This window comes from Python bivittatus, unplaced genomic scaffold, assembly GCF_059951505.1.
Source record: "Python bivittatus isolate LINGU-HERP-01145 unplaced genomic scaffold, Pbiv_v1 ctg000620_np1212, whole genome shotgun sequence".
Taxonomy (NCBI): domain Eukaryota; kingdom Metazoa; phylum Chordata; class Lepidosauria; order Squamata; family Pythonidae; genus Python; species Python bivittatus.
This window is the reverse complement of record NW_028277089.1, coordinates 74,626-90,610: the sequence shown is the minus strand read 5'-3', so window position 1 is coordinate 90,610 and position 15,985 is coordinate 74,626. Positions and strand designations below refer to the sequence as shown.

Here is a 15,985-nt window from a genome sequence, read left to right as displayed (position 1 = left end):
TAATTGCTTATTCGAAGACAATCGGGCATTCAGCAAAGAGATAAGGGGGGAAGAAACCAGTGCTCTTTACAAAGCAAGTTAACCCTTTAGAAATAAAATAGAGTGCACTGTTACAGGTATGGTTATACATTATGTGAAGCATATATATATATATATATATATAAAATATATAAAATTGTGTATATATAGAATATAAAATTGTGTATCAAAATAATGCCCTTCAGGACTATGCCTGGATCCTCAGAGAATGTTAACGGCCAGCTAGTTCCTAAAGTGACTTATGTTCATGTTTTGTGGTCTCAGACTGAAATTCGCAACATAACCAGCTCGTTTCCTAACATCTGAGATGAACCAGCAAATTTTAAGGAAGTACTGGAAACTATCATTGAGGCTTATAATCCTAATCGGGCTGACCTTAACCAACTTATGTGCCCAATTTGTCCCAAGGGGGTTTGGACTGTTTGAAGGAAAAGGCTGCTTGCCCCCCCCCCCCAGCCGTCTGTACCTGAGGAACTTTCCAACGTTCAATTGCTTACCACCCAAAAGCATCAGAAAAAGTGGAACGTTTTAACTCCACCTTAAAAAATAAAATTGCTAAGCTTTGCAATGAAACCAACTTCAAATGGCCCGATTGTCTACTGTTCGCTGTCATGTCTATAAGAGCCACTCCATCTAATCAAGCTGGACTGTCGTCACATGAAATTCCCCCCCCACCTTCTTCTCTTCATTTACAAAACATTCATATGTTGGATTCTGTCAAGATCTTATTCTTACCCTCAGGAACTGCCATTCACGAGTTGCAGCTGCCTTGCCTAAAGAACCTTTGCATCTGTGTTATTCCTTGGACGTGGGGGATTGGATTTTGATAAAAGTATTTAAAGGAAAAAATTGCTTAGCTCCTTGTTGGAAGGGACCGTTCCAGATCTTGCTGACTACAAACACTGCTGTGAAGTGTCAAGATCTAGAATCCTGGGTGCACGCCTTGCACTGTAAGAAAGTACGACCCCAGACAAGGAGACTAAGAAGCCTACAAAGGAAACTGAAAAGCCCACAAAGGAAGTTGGCAAAGAAGGATAAAAGTCTCTTTCTACAATTGTTGAGGAAACAGCTGCAGAAGCCTCATCTGATGGGAAGTAAGTGCTAGTAACCTCTGCTCCCCTTGACTGTGGCCAACATCTGCCCACTTATAACCTTCGCCCTAGAGCCAGCCATCGTCCTGCAGCTTCTGTTACAACGATCCTGCAAGGACAGCCCATTTCTGCTGATTGACTTTCAGTATTTTAATTGACTGTTATAATGGAGGCCCAAAAACGTATAAAGGAAACCTATTACATCAGGTTTGATGCCTGCAGTATGGTTAATAGTTGTATTACTGTGCTCAAAATGATTGTTGGTACTTGTCTGCATCTGTAACATGTTTTACATCTTGCTGTTTTACCACCAGGAAAGGCTGAAACTGCCTTATGATGTTCCTTCTCATGATATTTTGTATTATCTTCTGTTGTACCTTGTCTTTTTAATGATTTGTAAATGTTTACTACCAGTCAAGGTGGCAACAAATGTTCCCATAATGATGCAAACAGCCAGCAGTTTATGGTCCCATAGTGTATCTATGCCCAGTGTTCTGACCTCTGGAATTCCTTCTATACCTCCTGTTTTTGTCTATGCTCCTATACTGTACCTGATGTGGTCTCCAAGTTATCTCATGTGCCCTTCTGGACAACTTTTTCTTGGCACACTCGGCCAGATGAGCTTGATGCAATCTATGCTTCTATGAGGAGATTGCCTGCCATTGTAGAACCCACTGAGGACCCTCCTGAAGATGACCCGCTTTATGCTTCCCCAAATTAATTGCTGTTTGACAGTGCCCAATATCATATTAACAATTGCAGCACATGCTATAACAACTTAAGTAGTTCTTTCCCCTTTTGGTCTTATATCACAGGTGTTAGATTCTAAATATGTAGAATCCTCTCCCAGTCTTAAACTGGAGTGTCGCTACATGGCTCTGCATAGATTGATTCAGTATTGTATTGTCCTTAGGACAAAAAGTGGGGATTGTGAGGGGAAAAGGAGCAATAAATAAAATAAATACATAAAATTACAGAGCAATAAATAAAATTGCTATGTGGACTAAAGTTTTCAGTCATGGACAGGAAGCCAGAAAATAGAGTGCTGATAGAAGGAGTGTGACAAGAGCAGTGGAACAGGGAAGTGTGGTAAAATTAGCACCAAGGACGTTATGATTCAGTTGCAAATCCGACTCACCAGCCCAGCAACACACGTTTTTCTATGCTCCTGCCTTTTAATTTTATACTATTTTAAACAGTCTATTTTACATTTTTTTCTCCTTTTAGATAGCTTCAGTCAAATAAGTATATTAGGCTAATGTAGATTTTAAATTAGATTTTTATTATTACATTATTTTAAATATATTTACAATTTTCTACAACGAGACAATTGTGGAGTAAAAGTGTCTGAGCTGACTGCCCAACATGGGAAAAAGGAAGAAGAGACATGGAATTAGCCCGGGTTCTTGCTCCTCCTCAAAATCAGCTAAACAACCAAAGATAGAAGAACTTTTCACATGAAACGAAACTGTAAGTAAAGCAAATCTTCCCTCCTCTTCCAACAAATTTGCAGGCCTTGAATCACTTGAATGGGACTTACAAACAGAACTAGAAAAACAACAGCTGTTAGAGCTTTCATTATCTGTCAGGGAAGAGCTAAATGAAAACCTGGACTCCCTTTCGGTCTCTGACTGTATGTCTTCAGTACAACTTGCTAGTTCTCCTAATAACTCTAAGGGAAATAAAAATAAGTTTAAAAATAAGATGCAAAATCCAAACTTGGAGAGGCTCCCCTGGGAAAATACAACAGAGTAGATGGCAAGGCACTGTCTTCTTATAGCTCAAACTGCTATTTCGCTATTTGACCAATTGTCAACTATAAAAAATTATTTAGATCTGCTGAAAAAAGACTTTGAGACTTTTGTTTATAAGAATGCAGCTGGACCTGCCACATCCATTAAAACTAATGCAGAAACTCCGATAAAGCAAGACATCTCTGACATGCGCTCTCATAAAGGGCGAGACAGTAAAGTTAAAAAAGCTGACAAAAGTATGCAACAATTAAATGACTCTACTAGTAAATCCTTACTCACTGATAAGGTAAAGAGGGGTAGTCCTATACAGACCAATGCCTCTCTGCATACAAAAGAAGAGAACCCTCACAAGCAAAACCGCTTACTTCAGACACAGCAGGTTGTTCTCTGTATCTCTCTGAACAGTCTCAATATTGGATGCTGGGACTCTAGGAGAGCAATTAAAACTTCTTTAGGTCAACTTCTGCATTGTCACTACAGTCAGATAGACCTACATGCCGTCGAATGGCTTCCCACTGTTCAAAACCGAAAACGGATTTTGCTATCCTTTAACCAGACTACCATTCCATTAATGCTATTAAAGATGAGACCATATTTAGCAACATTTCAAATGTTTCCTACCAGAGTTTTTCGCGATGTTAAAATTAACTCTTTATCTGGTCATGATTAATCTTGACTGCATACTCACTCCACAATTGTAACGGAGGCCACCAAGCCCTCCTTCCCACATATGACCTTGAAAAAGCAAGGCAGTGGGAGTCAGTCATTCTCACAAAATGAAGATATGCTGGACTCAGATGAAGGTGATCTTATTAAGGCTTTTGGAGGTCTGCCCAGGAAGGAACAAGATAACATAATACATAAGCTAGAAAACCTCAAGGAAACTTTACTGCTCACCATTGCTACAGCAGAACCTTATTGATCTTGTGTCTTCAAATACTGATACAAACTGCCACTTTTCGATGGACAATGAAATGGATGGAAATTGCCACCCAAATAATAATTCTCCCAGCCTCCATGGAAGGAATGGGAAGCTTGCACCAGCCCTTGCTAACTACCGAGGAGAAAGTGCCTCCCATATCACAGCCGGATGCTGAACAATGCTCTCTGGATCTTAGACCTTCTCCACATGATAGCTTTTTATCACATCCTTTGAAACCTACTAGTTCTCTTCCCCAAAATTTAGACTTGGATTTTATTACTGGAAGTCCTAAAATCACCCAACTGGAAGCTGTCCCCCAAACTCAGGTGGTGCTACACCAGGCACCGCTAGAGGAAACTTCAACTTTGGACCCATTCCAGAAGGAAAACTCTGCATGTACGGCTAACTCACTGATAGTATCCTCAAACTCTAAATGACTCTACCCTATAGAAGAGGGCATTTCTATCCTCTCCTGGAATGTTGCAGGCTGGAAAGCAAAGATGTTAGATGTTTCATTTATGGAATATATTTCTTCTTTTGATATCCTTTTGTTTCAAGAAACATGGGGTAGGGAGGATCTATTAATACCTGTATACCTTTCCTTCACTTTAAATGCAATTCCCAGTACCAAAAAGGGTAGACCATCAGGCGGCCTGAGTACTATGATTTCTGTTAAGCTCAATGTTCCAGTACTTATGCTGGAGTCTTGTTCAAATATGGCTCTGACCCTCCTACTTAAAGTCTATTCTGTATTACTTGTCAATGTATATTTGCCCCCAGTTTGTGGGCACAGGGAAATAAATAATCTGTGGGATCAGTTTGATACTTACATAAATTTGCTATCATGTCAATACCCAGATTCCATCATATTAATAGCTGGCGATTTCAACGCACGCATGGGCCAATCTGATGTCTCTTTACAAAATCATTTTAATTGGCAAGTGCCCCCTAAAACTGACGAAGGATATTTACTAGCCAGGCAATCTAAAGATCAAAAATGTAATGTTGCAGGATTTCGTTTGGCTCAATTGGTGGATAGTTTAGATTTAGTTATACTAAATGGGACTGTCAGGGGTGACCTCAAAGGAGAGTTTACATTCTGGCGCCCAAATGGGGCCAGTGTGGTAGACTATATTATGATCTCCTGGAACTCTATATGCCATATATTTTATTTTTATATTGGAACTCGCCCTGATAGTGACCACTTTCCATTAATCTGCTTTTTTGATTCTAAAACAAACCTTGAACCATTACAAGTGGCCCACTGCCCCATTGACATCACAGTGAAGGGACAAGTACAAAATAAATGGTCTCAAGATTTAGCTAAAATTAGGCTAAAACCCTAATTCTAAAACCTAAAATTAGGCTAAAACCCTAAAACCCTAATTCTGACCTCAGGGCCCCTCTGTCAGATACAAACCCAAATTTGTTCATCTGATTCATATGAACAAGTAATATCATTGTATCAATCAATTATTGTTAACCTTCAGGCCCCCCTGACAAGACGTACAACACCAAAGTATGTTTATGCACATAAAAGATCTAAATCTTGGTATGATGAGTTAAAGCTAAAAAGGCTCTCTTAAATGCAATAAACTCCTTTCGCCAGGAAAATTCTTCAGTTGCTCTAAAGTTACTGTCAGAGTCTGCACACTCAATCCCAAAATTCAGTAAATCCTCTGGAGACTAAAAGTTCCATCAGAGATTTCTTTATTCAGGAGAAGCATACAGCATCAGTTTGTTGAGTCTAATTCTACATAGCAAAGCCTTGTCCTTTTAAGCCCAACTTCCCCCCCTTCTAGGTTTCTATTCCCGCTTGCAGCTCTTCGTGCCTTGCCCCGGTTCTCACACCTCCTGGCCTTGGATGTCTGGTTCAAGATAGAGATAACGGCACCTGGCCTCCTCTTCCCCCCCTTTTTATGGCAGGTCAAGCAAACGGTTAGAATAACATTCCCAGTATTTCACTATTGATCTATGGTTAGCAATAAAAGCAAAAGTATGGTTAGCAATAAAAGCAAAATAAAATTAATTGAAGGTTCTGGTTTGCGTAGATCCTGACATGCCGCCCTCCAACAGAACGAATGTTCCTACATTCGGAAGAAAATCTGAAAAAGAAGATAGAAATATTACAATGATCATTAACATGGTTACTTAGGCTTGTCAGGGTATTTTGAGTGAAAGCGAGCAAGTAGTTTAGGAGCTTTAACATTAATACTGTCTACCCATTCGTGATGGGTTTTGGGGAAATGTTTCCATTGAATCAAGTACTGGAGCTTGCCTTTATGTTTTCTAGAGTCCAAGATGTCTTTTACTTCGAAGTGACTTTGTCCCTCAATCATGATGGGTGTTGGTGGAGTTGTTTCTGGATGCCAAGTTTCAGATTGCTTGAATGCTTTTAGTAAATTTGCATGGAAAACAGGATGAATGTTTCTATAATGTTTTGGCAATGATAATTTAAATGCCACAGTGTTTATAACTTTCTCAATTGGGAAAGGTCCCACATATTTTGGAGCAAGTCTTTTAGATGGCTGGGAAGATTTTAAATTTCTTGTAGAAAGCCAGACTAGGTCGCCTACCTTCCAAGGGGGGTTTGCAGTGCGTTTTCTATCAGCGAATTTTTTATGCTGGCTTTTTGCTTTTTCTAGAGATTTCCCAATTAGTGGCCACAGACTTGTAATGTTATTTATCCATTGGTCTGTTGAAAGTTCAGGGAGGTTTTTAAGTGGTAATTCTGGAAAAGGCGGGAAGTCTTGGCCAGAGGCTATTTTGTATGGTGTAAATCCAGTGCTTTGATGCACTGTGTTGTTATAAGCTACTTCAGCGAAAGGAAGGAGTTCAGACCAATCATCCTGTTGATGATTAGTGAAGCATCTTAAATATTGTTCCAATAAGGAGTTAATTTTCTCTGTAGATCCGTCCGTTTCCGGATGAAAACTGGAACTCAAAGCTTGAGTAGATCCAAGTAATGTAAGAAAATCCCTCCAAAATTTGGAGGTGAACTGTGGCCCACGATCTGAAATCACCCTCTTGGGGGTGCCATGGAGGCGGTAGACATGTGCAATGAACAGTTTAGCTAATTTTGTAGCATTTGGAATTGATAGAAACCTTCTAGGTTTCTATTCCCGCTTGCGGCTCTTCGTGCCTTGCCCCGGTTCTCACACCTCCTGGCCTTGGGTGTCTGGTTCAAGATAGAGATAACGGCACCTGGCCTCCTCTTCCCCCCCTTTTTATGGCAGGTCAAGCAAACGGTTAGAATAACATTCCCAGTATTTCACTATTGATCTATGGTTAGCAATAAAAGCAAAAGTATGGTTAGCAATAAAAGCAAAGTAAAATTAATTGAAGGTTCTGGTTTGCGTAGATCCTGACAGTTACTTAAGACTCAAAAAAAAAAAAATGTAAAGACCTTCTGAAGACAAAGAAATGGCAGGCTATGAGAGAATTGGAATAACTTAATCTTAGCAGCAAAGCTCAAGAATTCCACTTGGTTCTGGCATTTAATAAATCAGTTTCTTATGGATAGACGTTTTGGCTTTATTACACAAATACCTGCAGATCAATGGGAGGATCATTTTAATAATATATTTAAAAGGAAATCTGTTGAAATTTCAGATGTGATTCCCCCTTGTAATGACCTCCCAGATTGGCCGCCGGTATCCATAGCTGAGGTTAAAGATCTTATTGCCCAACTAAAACCAGGTAAAGCATCTGGTGGTGACTTTATCCCCCCAGAATTAATAAAGGAAAATAAAGATTGGTGGGCCCCAGTTTTGGCTACCTTATTTACACATAACAAGTATTAACAATACAGGACAATTTCCAGCTGATTGGAATCAGGCTATTGTAGTACCGATATACAAAAATAAAGGAAATAGACTTGACCCTACAAATTATAGGCCTATCAGTTTACTAAATACAATAAATAAACTCTATGCCAGATTTCTACATTTAAAGTTATTGGATTGGGTACAAAATGAAAATATTATTGCTGAAGAACAGGCTGGGTTTAGAGAGGAACGTTCAACACTAGATCATTGTTTAGTTCTTCACCATTTAGCAGAAAAATATTCTACTCTCCCTCGTGGTTCTCTTTTTGCAACTTTTGTTGACTTTAAGTCAGCTTTTGATCTAATACCAAGGGAGAGACTGTGGGACAGGCTGAGACATACGATTGACAAAAGGCTCCTAGTCCTTATTCAGTCGCTTTACTCAAATACCTCCCTGAAAATTAGATGCACCCCTTGGGGACACTTATCTAGAGCAGTCCGAACTTACAGAGGTGTAAGACAAGGTTGCATATTAGCTCCATTACTTTTCAGTCTGTATCTACATCCAATGATTCAAGCACTTGCTGCTGCAGCCCATCACCCACCTATTTTGGCTGACCGTGCAATTCCAGCACTACTATATGCCGATGATGTAGTCATTACGTCTACCACACAAGTGGGAATGAGAAGAGCACTTAGGGCACTAGCTTTATTCTGCACAGATCAAGAACTTTCAATAAATTATCAGTAAACTAAAGTTTTAGTTTTTGCCCGATATTATCTTAAAAGCCATAAATGGCAAATAAATGGGACCACAATTGAACAGGTGCACACCTATAAATACCTTGGAGTGCAATTCCATGCTTCTCTACTCTGGAATACACATTTCCTTTATCGAGCAAGTGTGGCACAGCACACTTCATCAGCAATTATAAGATTCTACCACTCAAAAGGAGCCCATTATATCCCTGCAGCATGCAAGGTCTTCCAAGCTAAAGTAATACCCCAGCTCCTCTATGGCTCTCAGATTTGCTCCCTTACAAACCTCAATAAAATTGAAACTATTCAAAATAAGTTTATGAGAGTCATTTTGATGGTACCAAAAAGTGTCAAAAATGCCATCTTAAGGATAGAATTAGGTATAGTTTCATTGGATGCCAGAGCATGTTTTCTTCTTCTTACCTTCTGGCTAAAGTTGCTACTGTCTCCTATAGGTTTAGCCCCGTTAGTATTTAGGAATCATTTCAAATCATCGTGGCAAAATTTTACCATTGTGGTTGAATTTTACTTGCTTATTGAACTAACATTTAATAAAGCTTTTAGAATTTTGAAGTGACTTATGTTCTGGTGTGTCTGTCTCCCATGTTTAATGAGGTTTTTCCCCTGACACCATGATTGATGGTATCAAAAGAGATTGTGGAGAACCAGGATAGTCAAGCTTCAGACCCAACCATGGACTTCTGGATGCCAACTGCAGGGGCAAAATAATCAGGGAGGGCAATTTCCTCAGTTGAGGCTTTCCAGAAGCATCTCCTTGGCTCCCTGCTGCTGGTCAGATCTGTAGCAGAGCCTTTGGCAGGGGGTGCCTAGTTTTTCCAGCACAGGGCAGACTGAGAATTCCTCCCTCCCAATAAATTATTAAAGCTTTTATACTCTTCCACTGCAGTAAAAATTCTCTGCATGTATCTAAAAGAACGACGTGAACAGGCAGCCACCCTGTTTCCTCAGACACATCCACAAGGTCCGTCTTCCTCCCCACCTGCGCTTCAGAGAGGACCCTGGGGCGGGTAGGGAGGCAAGACACGTGCAAGCTTTATTGTCAAGAAATTATTTGCTTCGTACATGATATGGAGGAGCCAAACTCTTAACCCCGTGACAGGAAGGCCCCTCGTCCTGTCCCCTAGGGCCGAGATCACTCCACCCAGACCCACAGGTAATAGACCACAAGGACTGGGCTGGAGAGAGACAACACCTTTCCATCTGAGGAGGACTGCAGGCCCCACCTGTCCATGATTTATGCGTTAAGAGCACTAAAAGTGACAGGAGAGCGGGCGGCAGGAGGCTGACATGGCCAAACGGGAGACTGTTCAAGAGTGGCAGAAACACACAGAATGCATGTGTGTGTCACAGCTGTGTCCAGCAGCTCCAAGGAAGAAGGTGGCCCGGCTCGGTTCTCAGCAGGCTGCCAGCTGCATTCTGGAAAAGAACCATCAGGGTACAGCCTCAGGTCCGTCAATCTCCAGCCGCTCCTGGTGGGGCACGACAGAAAAAGTCACCATACAAGAAACGGCAAGTGGAAGGAGGCTGCATGTGCAAAGAAAAGGGACCTTGAGGCTCTCTGAGGCCCAGCCAGGACAGGTGCCCCAAGAAGGCTGTGTTCACACAGCACTCTTCAGCTGGTGACTGGATTAACCAGCCTTTGGTATCTGCACACTACAGAGCCATAAACCAATCAAGCTAATTGTTGTGGCACGACAGGCCAAGTCACAAAGCTTAAAACTAAGCAAGCTGAGCACATGCTGCAAGTGGGCTGCTAAGTTTCAAGCCAGCCTAGTTAATCAGGGTCTCTGAACCCAACCTAATTCTAACACTTTGGAGAGACCCTCCTTTTTTGAATTGAAATGGTCATTTACTCATTTTCTTCTTTCCAATTCTCAGACTGCAAGTTTGTGGGCAAAAATTGCACTATTAACTATTTATTATTCTGGTGTCTTTTCTGGCTGAAGAGCAGGAAAAATGCTCCAAAATAATAATAAAATGTTGCGCATGTATTTTAAACTTTGAGCTAAAATACCAAGTACAGCTCTTACTTATTTTGATTTTTGGACACTGACACATCAATAACTTTAAATGTCACAATCACATAAGATAATGCATGACTGATGACTGAGCAAACTATTAAATTAAGCAACTTACACATCGATGATGACAGTAATGCTTTAATGGGAATATTTTGCAGCGCAAATGTTTGGCTCTAGTGAGCCAAAGATTTTTGCAGTACCAGGTGAAGAAAGGGGGTTGCCTGGCCACCCATCCATTCGCCCCCCCCTCCTTCCCGGATTAAAGGAAGCACGAACAAGCTCTCCTGCAGGACCAACTGCGTCCTCTGCCGGCACCACCCCTTTTACAGCTGCTCATGAGGAACTGGCCCACTTGACCTGCCGGCTGGTCCTTTTGCCTTCCTCGCCCCTTCACAGAGTTCAGTGTGGACCAGCTGCAATGCTGCCAGTGGCTGCCTCCCCTCAGAGTCTGCGCAGGGCAAAACAAGGCTTGGCCGCCTCTGGCAGGCCGAAACAGACTCTCTCCACAAATAACCACACAGCCACAAAGGAGCCCAAGGAATTCTAGAGAGCAGCCGTAGGAGCAGCTACTGGAACAGGACAGGCACACTCTCCTTCCAGGGCTTAAGGAGGCAGGAGAGCTCCCTTGAGGCAGCCCTGCTGTGGCTTGAGCCTCTTCCCAAACCAGAGGCGGGCTGAAGGGCTTTGCGCAGGGGCTCTTCCACCACTGAGCTACGGTGGACTCAGCAGGCAAGGCATTTGCCTCAACTCCAAGGCAGGCGTCACACACTTTGTTGCATTTAAAATAATTCCGCCAAAACTCTGAAGCCAAAATCCAGTGCAGGGTTAGGATCCATTTCCTGCAAGAAGTAACTATGAGAAGCTCTATCACAGTGAGCTAAAAGGCCGGGGTGGCAGTAGCGTTCCCCGCCCCGCCCAGCAACTTCCTACTTGCTGAACTCTCAGCATCTCCTCTGATGACCGGGACGGGTGATGCTTGCCCAACACTCCCTTTCCACAAAAAGGGATACATACAAGCCCTATGCAGTCAGCCCCACCTGTTTTTCTAGGAGTAAAGGGGTTAGAAACCTTGAAATAAAGCAACAGGCATCCTTTGCTTACAAATGCTGGCAGGCACCAGCGTTCCTGAGACAGCTTTCCAACCCTAGTGCTGCAGCTCCTGCCACCCTCAGATCCCATGGAAGAGCTACGCTGGCTGGAGAGGAAGCTCCTCCAGAGAGCACCAGCCTGGAGAAAGCCGTTAAACTCTCCAAACCAGACACTCTGGCTGAGGTGGGGGAGGTTTCTGTTTTCTAGAAAGGGACACTCAATGCCTGACCCCCTCCACACCAAAAGCATTTTATTCCACGGTTCATAGAACGTCAAGAACAGCAGAAAGCTCTAGGTGGAAGAGGAGAAGGACTCTTACTCCTGGCTTCTTTCATCCTATTTTAGCTAAGCTACTTCACTCCACAAACCCCGAGATCAAGCAAGTCTCAAACCCATTAGAAAGAGCAGGGAAAAAATCAGAACAGGGAAACTGAAGAGCAAAACAGGCTATCAAACAACAGCACGATCTGTTCCTCAAGCCTGCCCTCCTCCTCCAGGCTTCTCACCCAGCACCCCTCCCCCGGAGGAGAGACGTTCCTGCAGAGAACTCACATCCTCTTCCGAGGACAAGATGTCCGAACCACAAGACAGAAATTTAACGATGGTGGAAGCAGGCAGACAACAGCCTGGACGAGAAGCAGCAGGCAGCTGGAGAAGACCCGTTTCCCAGAGGAGAGAAGCAGCGACCCAAAGGTGGTGGGGTAGAGCTCCCTCCCTGGGCAGGGCCAGGAGCACAGGAGCGGGCGAACCAGTTTGGAGGAGATGGAAAGTCGGTGATCTCCAGCTCCAGTGAGCTCCTGGGCCAGAACTGATCCCTAAGGGACCACATGATGTGGGGGAAGGAAGTCTACTCACCCTTTTCTTCTGCCTTACTCAGCCAACCACCTCTTTAGGCTTAGGCACTTCTGAATCCATTTTTATCTCTGCCTCCGGGGCTTTGGGTGCAGAAGCTGCTCCTTCTGCTGGGGGATCCACAGGAAGGGATCCCTGCATTGCCAGCAGCACGGGGGGATCCACTCCTGCAGGAAGGGAAGAACAAAAACAGCACTGAGATATGCCCTCCTCCCCGCCCCCCCCGGGGTTGCCTCAGGAGCCACCCACATTCAGAATAACTTCTTGCTGCCCACATTTGTCCTTTACCAGCAGTCCCAGCAGATAATTCCTCCATGGGTACAGCCAAGGGGTTTTGGTTGCTATTGCTGGCCCGAGGGGAGTGCATCTCCATCTCTTCACCCCAGTCGGACACAGGCTGGTATCCCTCTGCTGGCCCAAGGGGGGTCAAGGGTGCCCCCTCCATGGCTGGAGTCTCCTGAGGTAAAGCAGGCAGAACTGCAGATAGCTGCCCGGGCTGCCTTGGGGGTACAGGAGAGCAGGAGGGATGAGGCCTGTCCTCCTCTAAGGAAGAATCCTGGCTGCTGTTGGCTTCAGCTTCGGCTTCTTCCTCTTCTTCTTCTTCCTCCTCCCCGCTGACATCCTCCCACTCATCCTCTTCCTCCTCTGTCTCCGCTGCTATTTGTGGCTCTGCCTGGGGGATCCCAGAGTGGAAGAGAAAAAGGCCACAGGAGAGAAGGTGTAAGAGAAAGAGGAAAGCTCCAAGGTACCTTTAACTCAATCTTGTACCTTTCGAGGACCACTGCTAACTTGGGAAGAAGCCACCCCACTTCAACCACTCCTTAGAGGCCCCCATGGGTATCCCAGATTGGTCTGTGGAGGGGTGAGAAAGAAAAACACTTGCTGCTGGGCCCACACCCAGCCCTCCCCCACCTGTGATAGAATGGACTTATGAAGGCCAGGCTCAGGGAGATAAGCATGTTCTTAGCCCCCAACAGAAGCGTGGGAAGTTCAAGATGAGGCTGGCACCTCCCTAAGGAATTCACGGTGCTGTGGCTGGCTGGCTTGGGAACTAGGGTTCAGTCTGGGGAGATTTTCTGTCTGAAGGTTGTAGCTAATAAATGCAACAGAACTGTATTTGCATTGTCTCTTGGAATTCTTTGGGCTGAACCTGACACCACCTGCAGCACAGGAGCAACATCTGCCTTATCCTCCCCCGCAGATGCAGGAAGCGTCTGGCCTGGCTCCTCCTTTTCCCACCGATCGTCGTGCATGCTGCAGAGAGAAGCCAAAGCTGAGCAGAGACTTGTGGCAGGGCATGCCAAGCCCTGAAGAAGAGAAAGATGCTGCTGCTGAAGCTCCCCAACGTCTCCAAGATTACCACCCTACAGCATCTCTGGTATCCCAGCCCCTGTTCACCTGTAGGGCTTGGAAGGACTCCCTCGTGGGCGACCATGGCCTCGGATCTTCCAGTGCCGGTCCCCAGGCTGCCCAATCAGGAACTCCCCAAAAGTGGGCAGCTTGGGTGGGCGCTTAGAGCGCTCTGCAACACGAAGGAAACCAAAGGAAGGCAGAGGCTCTCAAGTGGGGCCCTGTGGCCCAAAGAGAGGTGGCGCCAAGCTGCCCCAAGTCTTCTCATCAACTGCCTGCTCGCTGCCCAATGCCACCTCCCGTCCCTGGTGAAGAGGAAGCACCCCCGGGACACCTCCCTGCTTACCCTGCTTGTCACCAGATGAGCCTCCAGGCTCGCTGCCCTCTTTCAGCCTGCCAAGGAGAGGGAGAGGCAAGCCATGAGAAAAACCCTCCTGCCCATGCAGCTGAACTGCTCCGAAGACCCCCTCCCGGTCCCCAGAACCGCAAATCCAGAGAGCCCGCCACCCCCCCCACCCTGCCCCAAAGAAAGACCAGCAGCTGTCCCACGCAACCGGGGACTTACGCAGGGTCCATCTTCTCAGCGTCCCATTCTCGGCGCCACTCCCCCGTGGGCTGGCGGTGTCGGGCCAAGCGCTCCCGGTCAATCTGGTCCCGTTCCTGCTTCCAGCGAGTATACTCAGCCCGTTCTCGGCCAGTCATGGAAAGCGTCATATCCAAGGCCGTGAGGCCCCTGCGGTGCCCACCGCCCCGGCCCTGGTAGGAAAAGGCAGGTGAATGGCCAAGATCAGGGCCCTCCTACCCACTGGGCCTATCTGGGGCCCAGCAAAGGGACATCCTGTTGGAAAACAGCTGAGCCGGGGGGAGGGGGAGCTGTCTCAACACTACACCCAGACAGGAGGATCAGCGACCCAAACGACCCCCCGAGACGCGCAGGCTCCCATTCCCAAATCTGGAAGCCGCATACCAGAGAGGACTGCTCTTTGCCCTGCTCCAGGCCCGTCTTGACTTTGTCAAAGTCGGCGCCCCCCCAGTTGCGGATGTGGCGCCGGCTGCCCTCCCGCCGGTTCGTCTCAGAGAAGGGGCCACTGCGCCGTGGGTCATCCAGAAAGTTGCGGACGGGGTTCTTCTCCTGGAGCCCGTCCTGCTGGGAGGAGAGGCAGCGGGCCTGAGCCAAGGCGGGGCGGGGCAGGGGGGCGCCCGGCCCCGGCCCCAGCCCTAGCCCTCCGGCCACACTCACGCGCTGGCCGCGCTCGTACTCGGCGATCTTCTCCATCTCCTCGTTCATCTTCTCGATGTTCCTCCGGCGCCGCTCCTCCCACTCCTGCGGGGGGAAAGGAGGCCCTGCCAGCGCCCCTCCGCCGCCGGCGGGCCGCCGCCCGGCCTCCCGTCGCCTTACCTGGGAGCGTCTGTCGTGGCCCGGGTCTCCGGCCGGGCCACCTCGGCCCCGGGGCCGCCGCCCGCGCCCGCCTCGGCCTCGCGGCCCGCCGCCCGAGCCATCCGCGCCCGACCCTTCCCAGCCGGCGTCCGCGCGCAAGGGGCGACCTCCGGGGGGGGGGCCGCCTCGAGACCCCCTGGCGGCGGCGGCGGGCTTCCTCTCGCGGCCGAGCGCCCGCTTTTCCTGGCGGAGAGAAGCGGGAGCGGTGAGGCCCAGGCGAGCGCTCGAGGCGGGCCCTCGCGCCCCCGCCTCCCGCCCAGACTCACCTCGGGCGCCGGCGGGGCCTCCCCCGCGGGCCTGGCGGCCTCCGGCTCCGCTCGCCGCCGCTCGGGCTGCGCGGGGGCCTCCGCGGGGCGGCTCCTCCGCGCTCCGGTCACCGCGACGCCCTCCCGCTCGGCCTTCCGGCGGTCCTCCTCGATCTCCTGCGCGAAGAGCAGAGGGACGCTGAGCCGGGCCGCGCCGGGCCGGCCGGGCCGCAGCGGCCGCCCCCTGCCCCGCGCCCACCTGGTAGCGCTTGATGAGCGCCTGGTTCTTGCGCCGCAGGGCCTCGATGCGCTTGTCCAGCTCCGCGTCCTTCTCCTCCCTCGACTTCAGGTCCAGCGAGGCGGACTGCGCGGGAAGGAGAAGAGCAGAAGAGAAGCCGCCGCCGCCCCGGGAGCGGCCGGGCAGCCCCCCCCCCGCGCCGGGACTGCCCCCGCCTACCATCGTTCGCGCCGGAGCCGAGGCCCCCGGGCACCCAACGCGCCCCGCCCGCCGCGGACCCGCTTCTACTTCCGCTTCCTCCCGGAAGGGGAGGTCTTGGCGCCGCCCCGTGGGCGGAGGGCGCGGCGCCGCCGTCTCGAAGGGGGTTCTGCGGGCAGATCGGCCCTGGCGAAGCGCCAC

At 47.8% G+C, this 15,985-nt stretch overlaps 1 protein-coding gene across 6 annotated transcripts; it reads right to left on the bottom strand.

The window, feature by feature from the left end:
- Positions 1-9,310: 9,310 nt before the first annotated feature.
- CCDC9 (coiled-coil domain containing 9) lies at positions 9,311-15,985 on the bottom strand. 6 transcript variants are annotated; one of them, XM_088150972.1, is made up of 13 exons: positions 15,806-15,985; positions 15,608-15,712; positions 15,370-15,525; positions 15,065-15,286; positions 14,906-14,989; positions 14,633-14,812; positions 14,231-14,421; positions 14,012-14,058; positions 13,714-13,837; positions 13,428-13,569; positions 12,604-12,988; positions 12,319-12,482; positions 9,311-9,822 (listed from the first exon to the last, which is right to left on the bottom strand). In XM_088150972.1, the coding sequence occupies exons 1-12, from the start codon at positions 15,806-15,808 to the stop codon at positions 12,337-12,339; spliced, it is 1,785 nt and encodes a 594-aa protein (XP_088007098.1). In that variant the 5' UTR covers positions 15,809-15,985; the 3' UTR covers positions 9,311-9,822; positions 12,319-12,336. The 6 variants fall into 6 exon arrangements, with proteins under 6 accessions (XP_088007098.1, XP_088007099.1, XP_088007100.1 ...); XM_088150973.1 differs by having other exon boundaries at positions 14,633-14,809; XM_088150974.1 differs by having other exon boundaries at positions 13,476-13,569; positions 14,633-14,809.

Excerpts from the sequence above, each read along its gene's own strand:
- CCDC9 (XM_088150969.1), bottom strand. Across the intron at positions 14,813-14,905 it reads AGTACGAGCGCGGCCAGCGC|CAGGACGGGCTCCAGGAGAA; the intron begins GTGAGTGTGGCC and ends CTCTCCTCCCAG. Across the intron at positions 12,989-13,427 it reads CAAGAGACAATGCAAATACA|GCAGAGCCACAAATAGCAGC; the intron begins GTTCTGTTGCAT and ends GGGATCCCCCAG.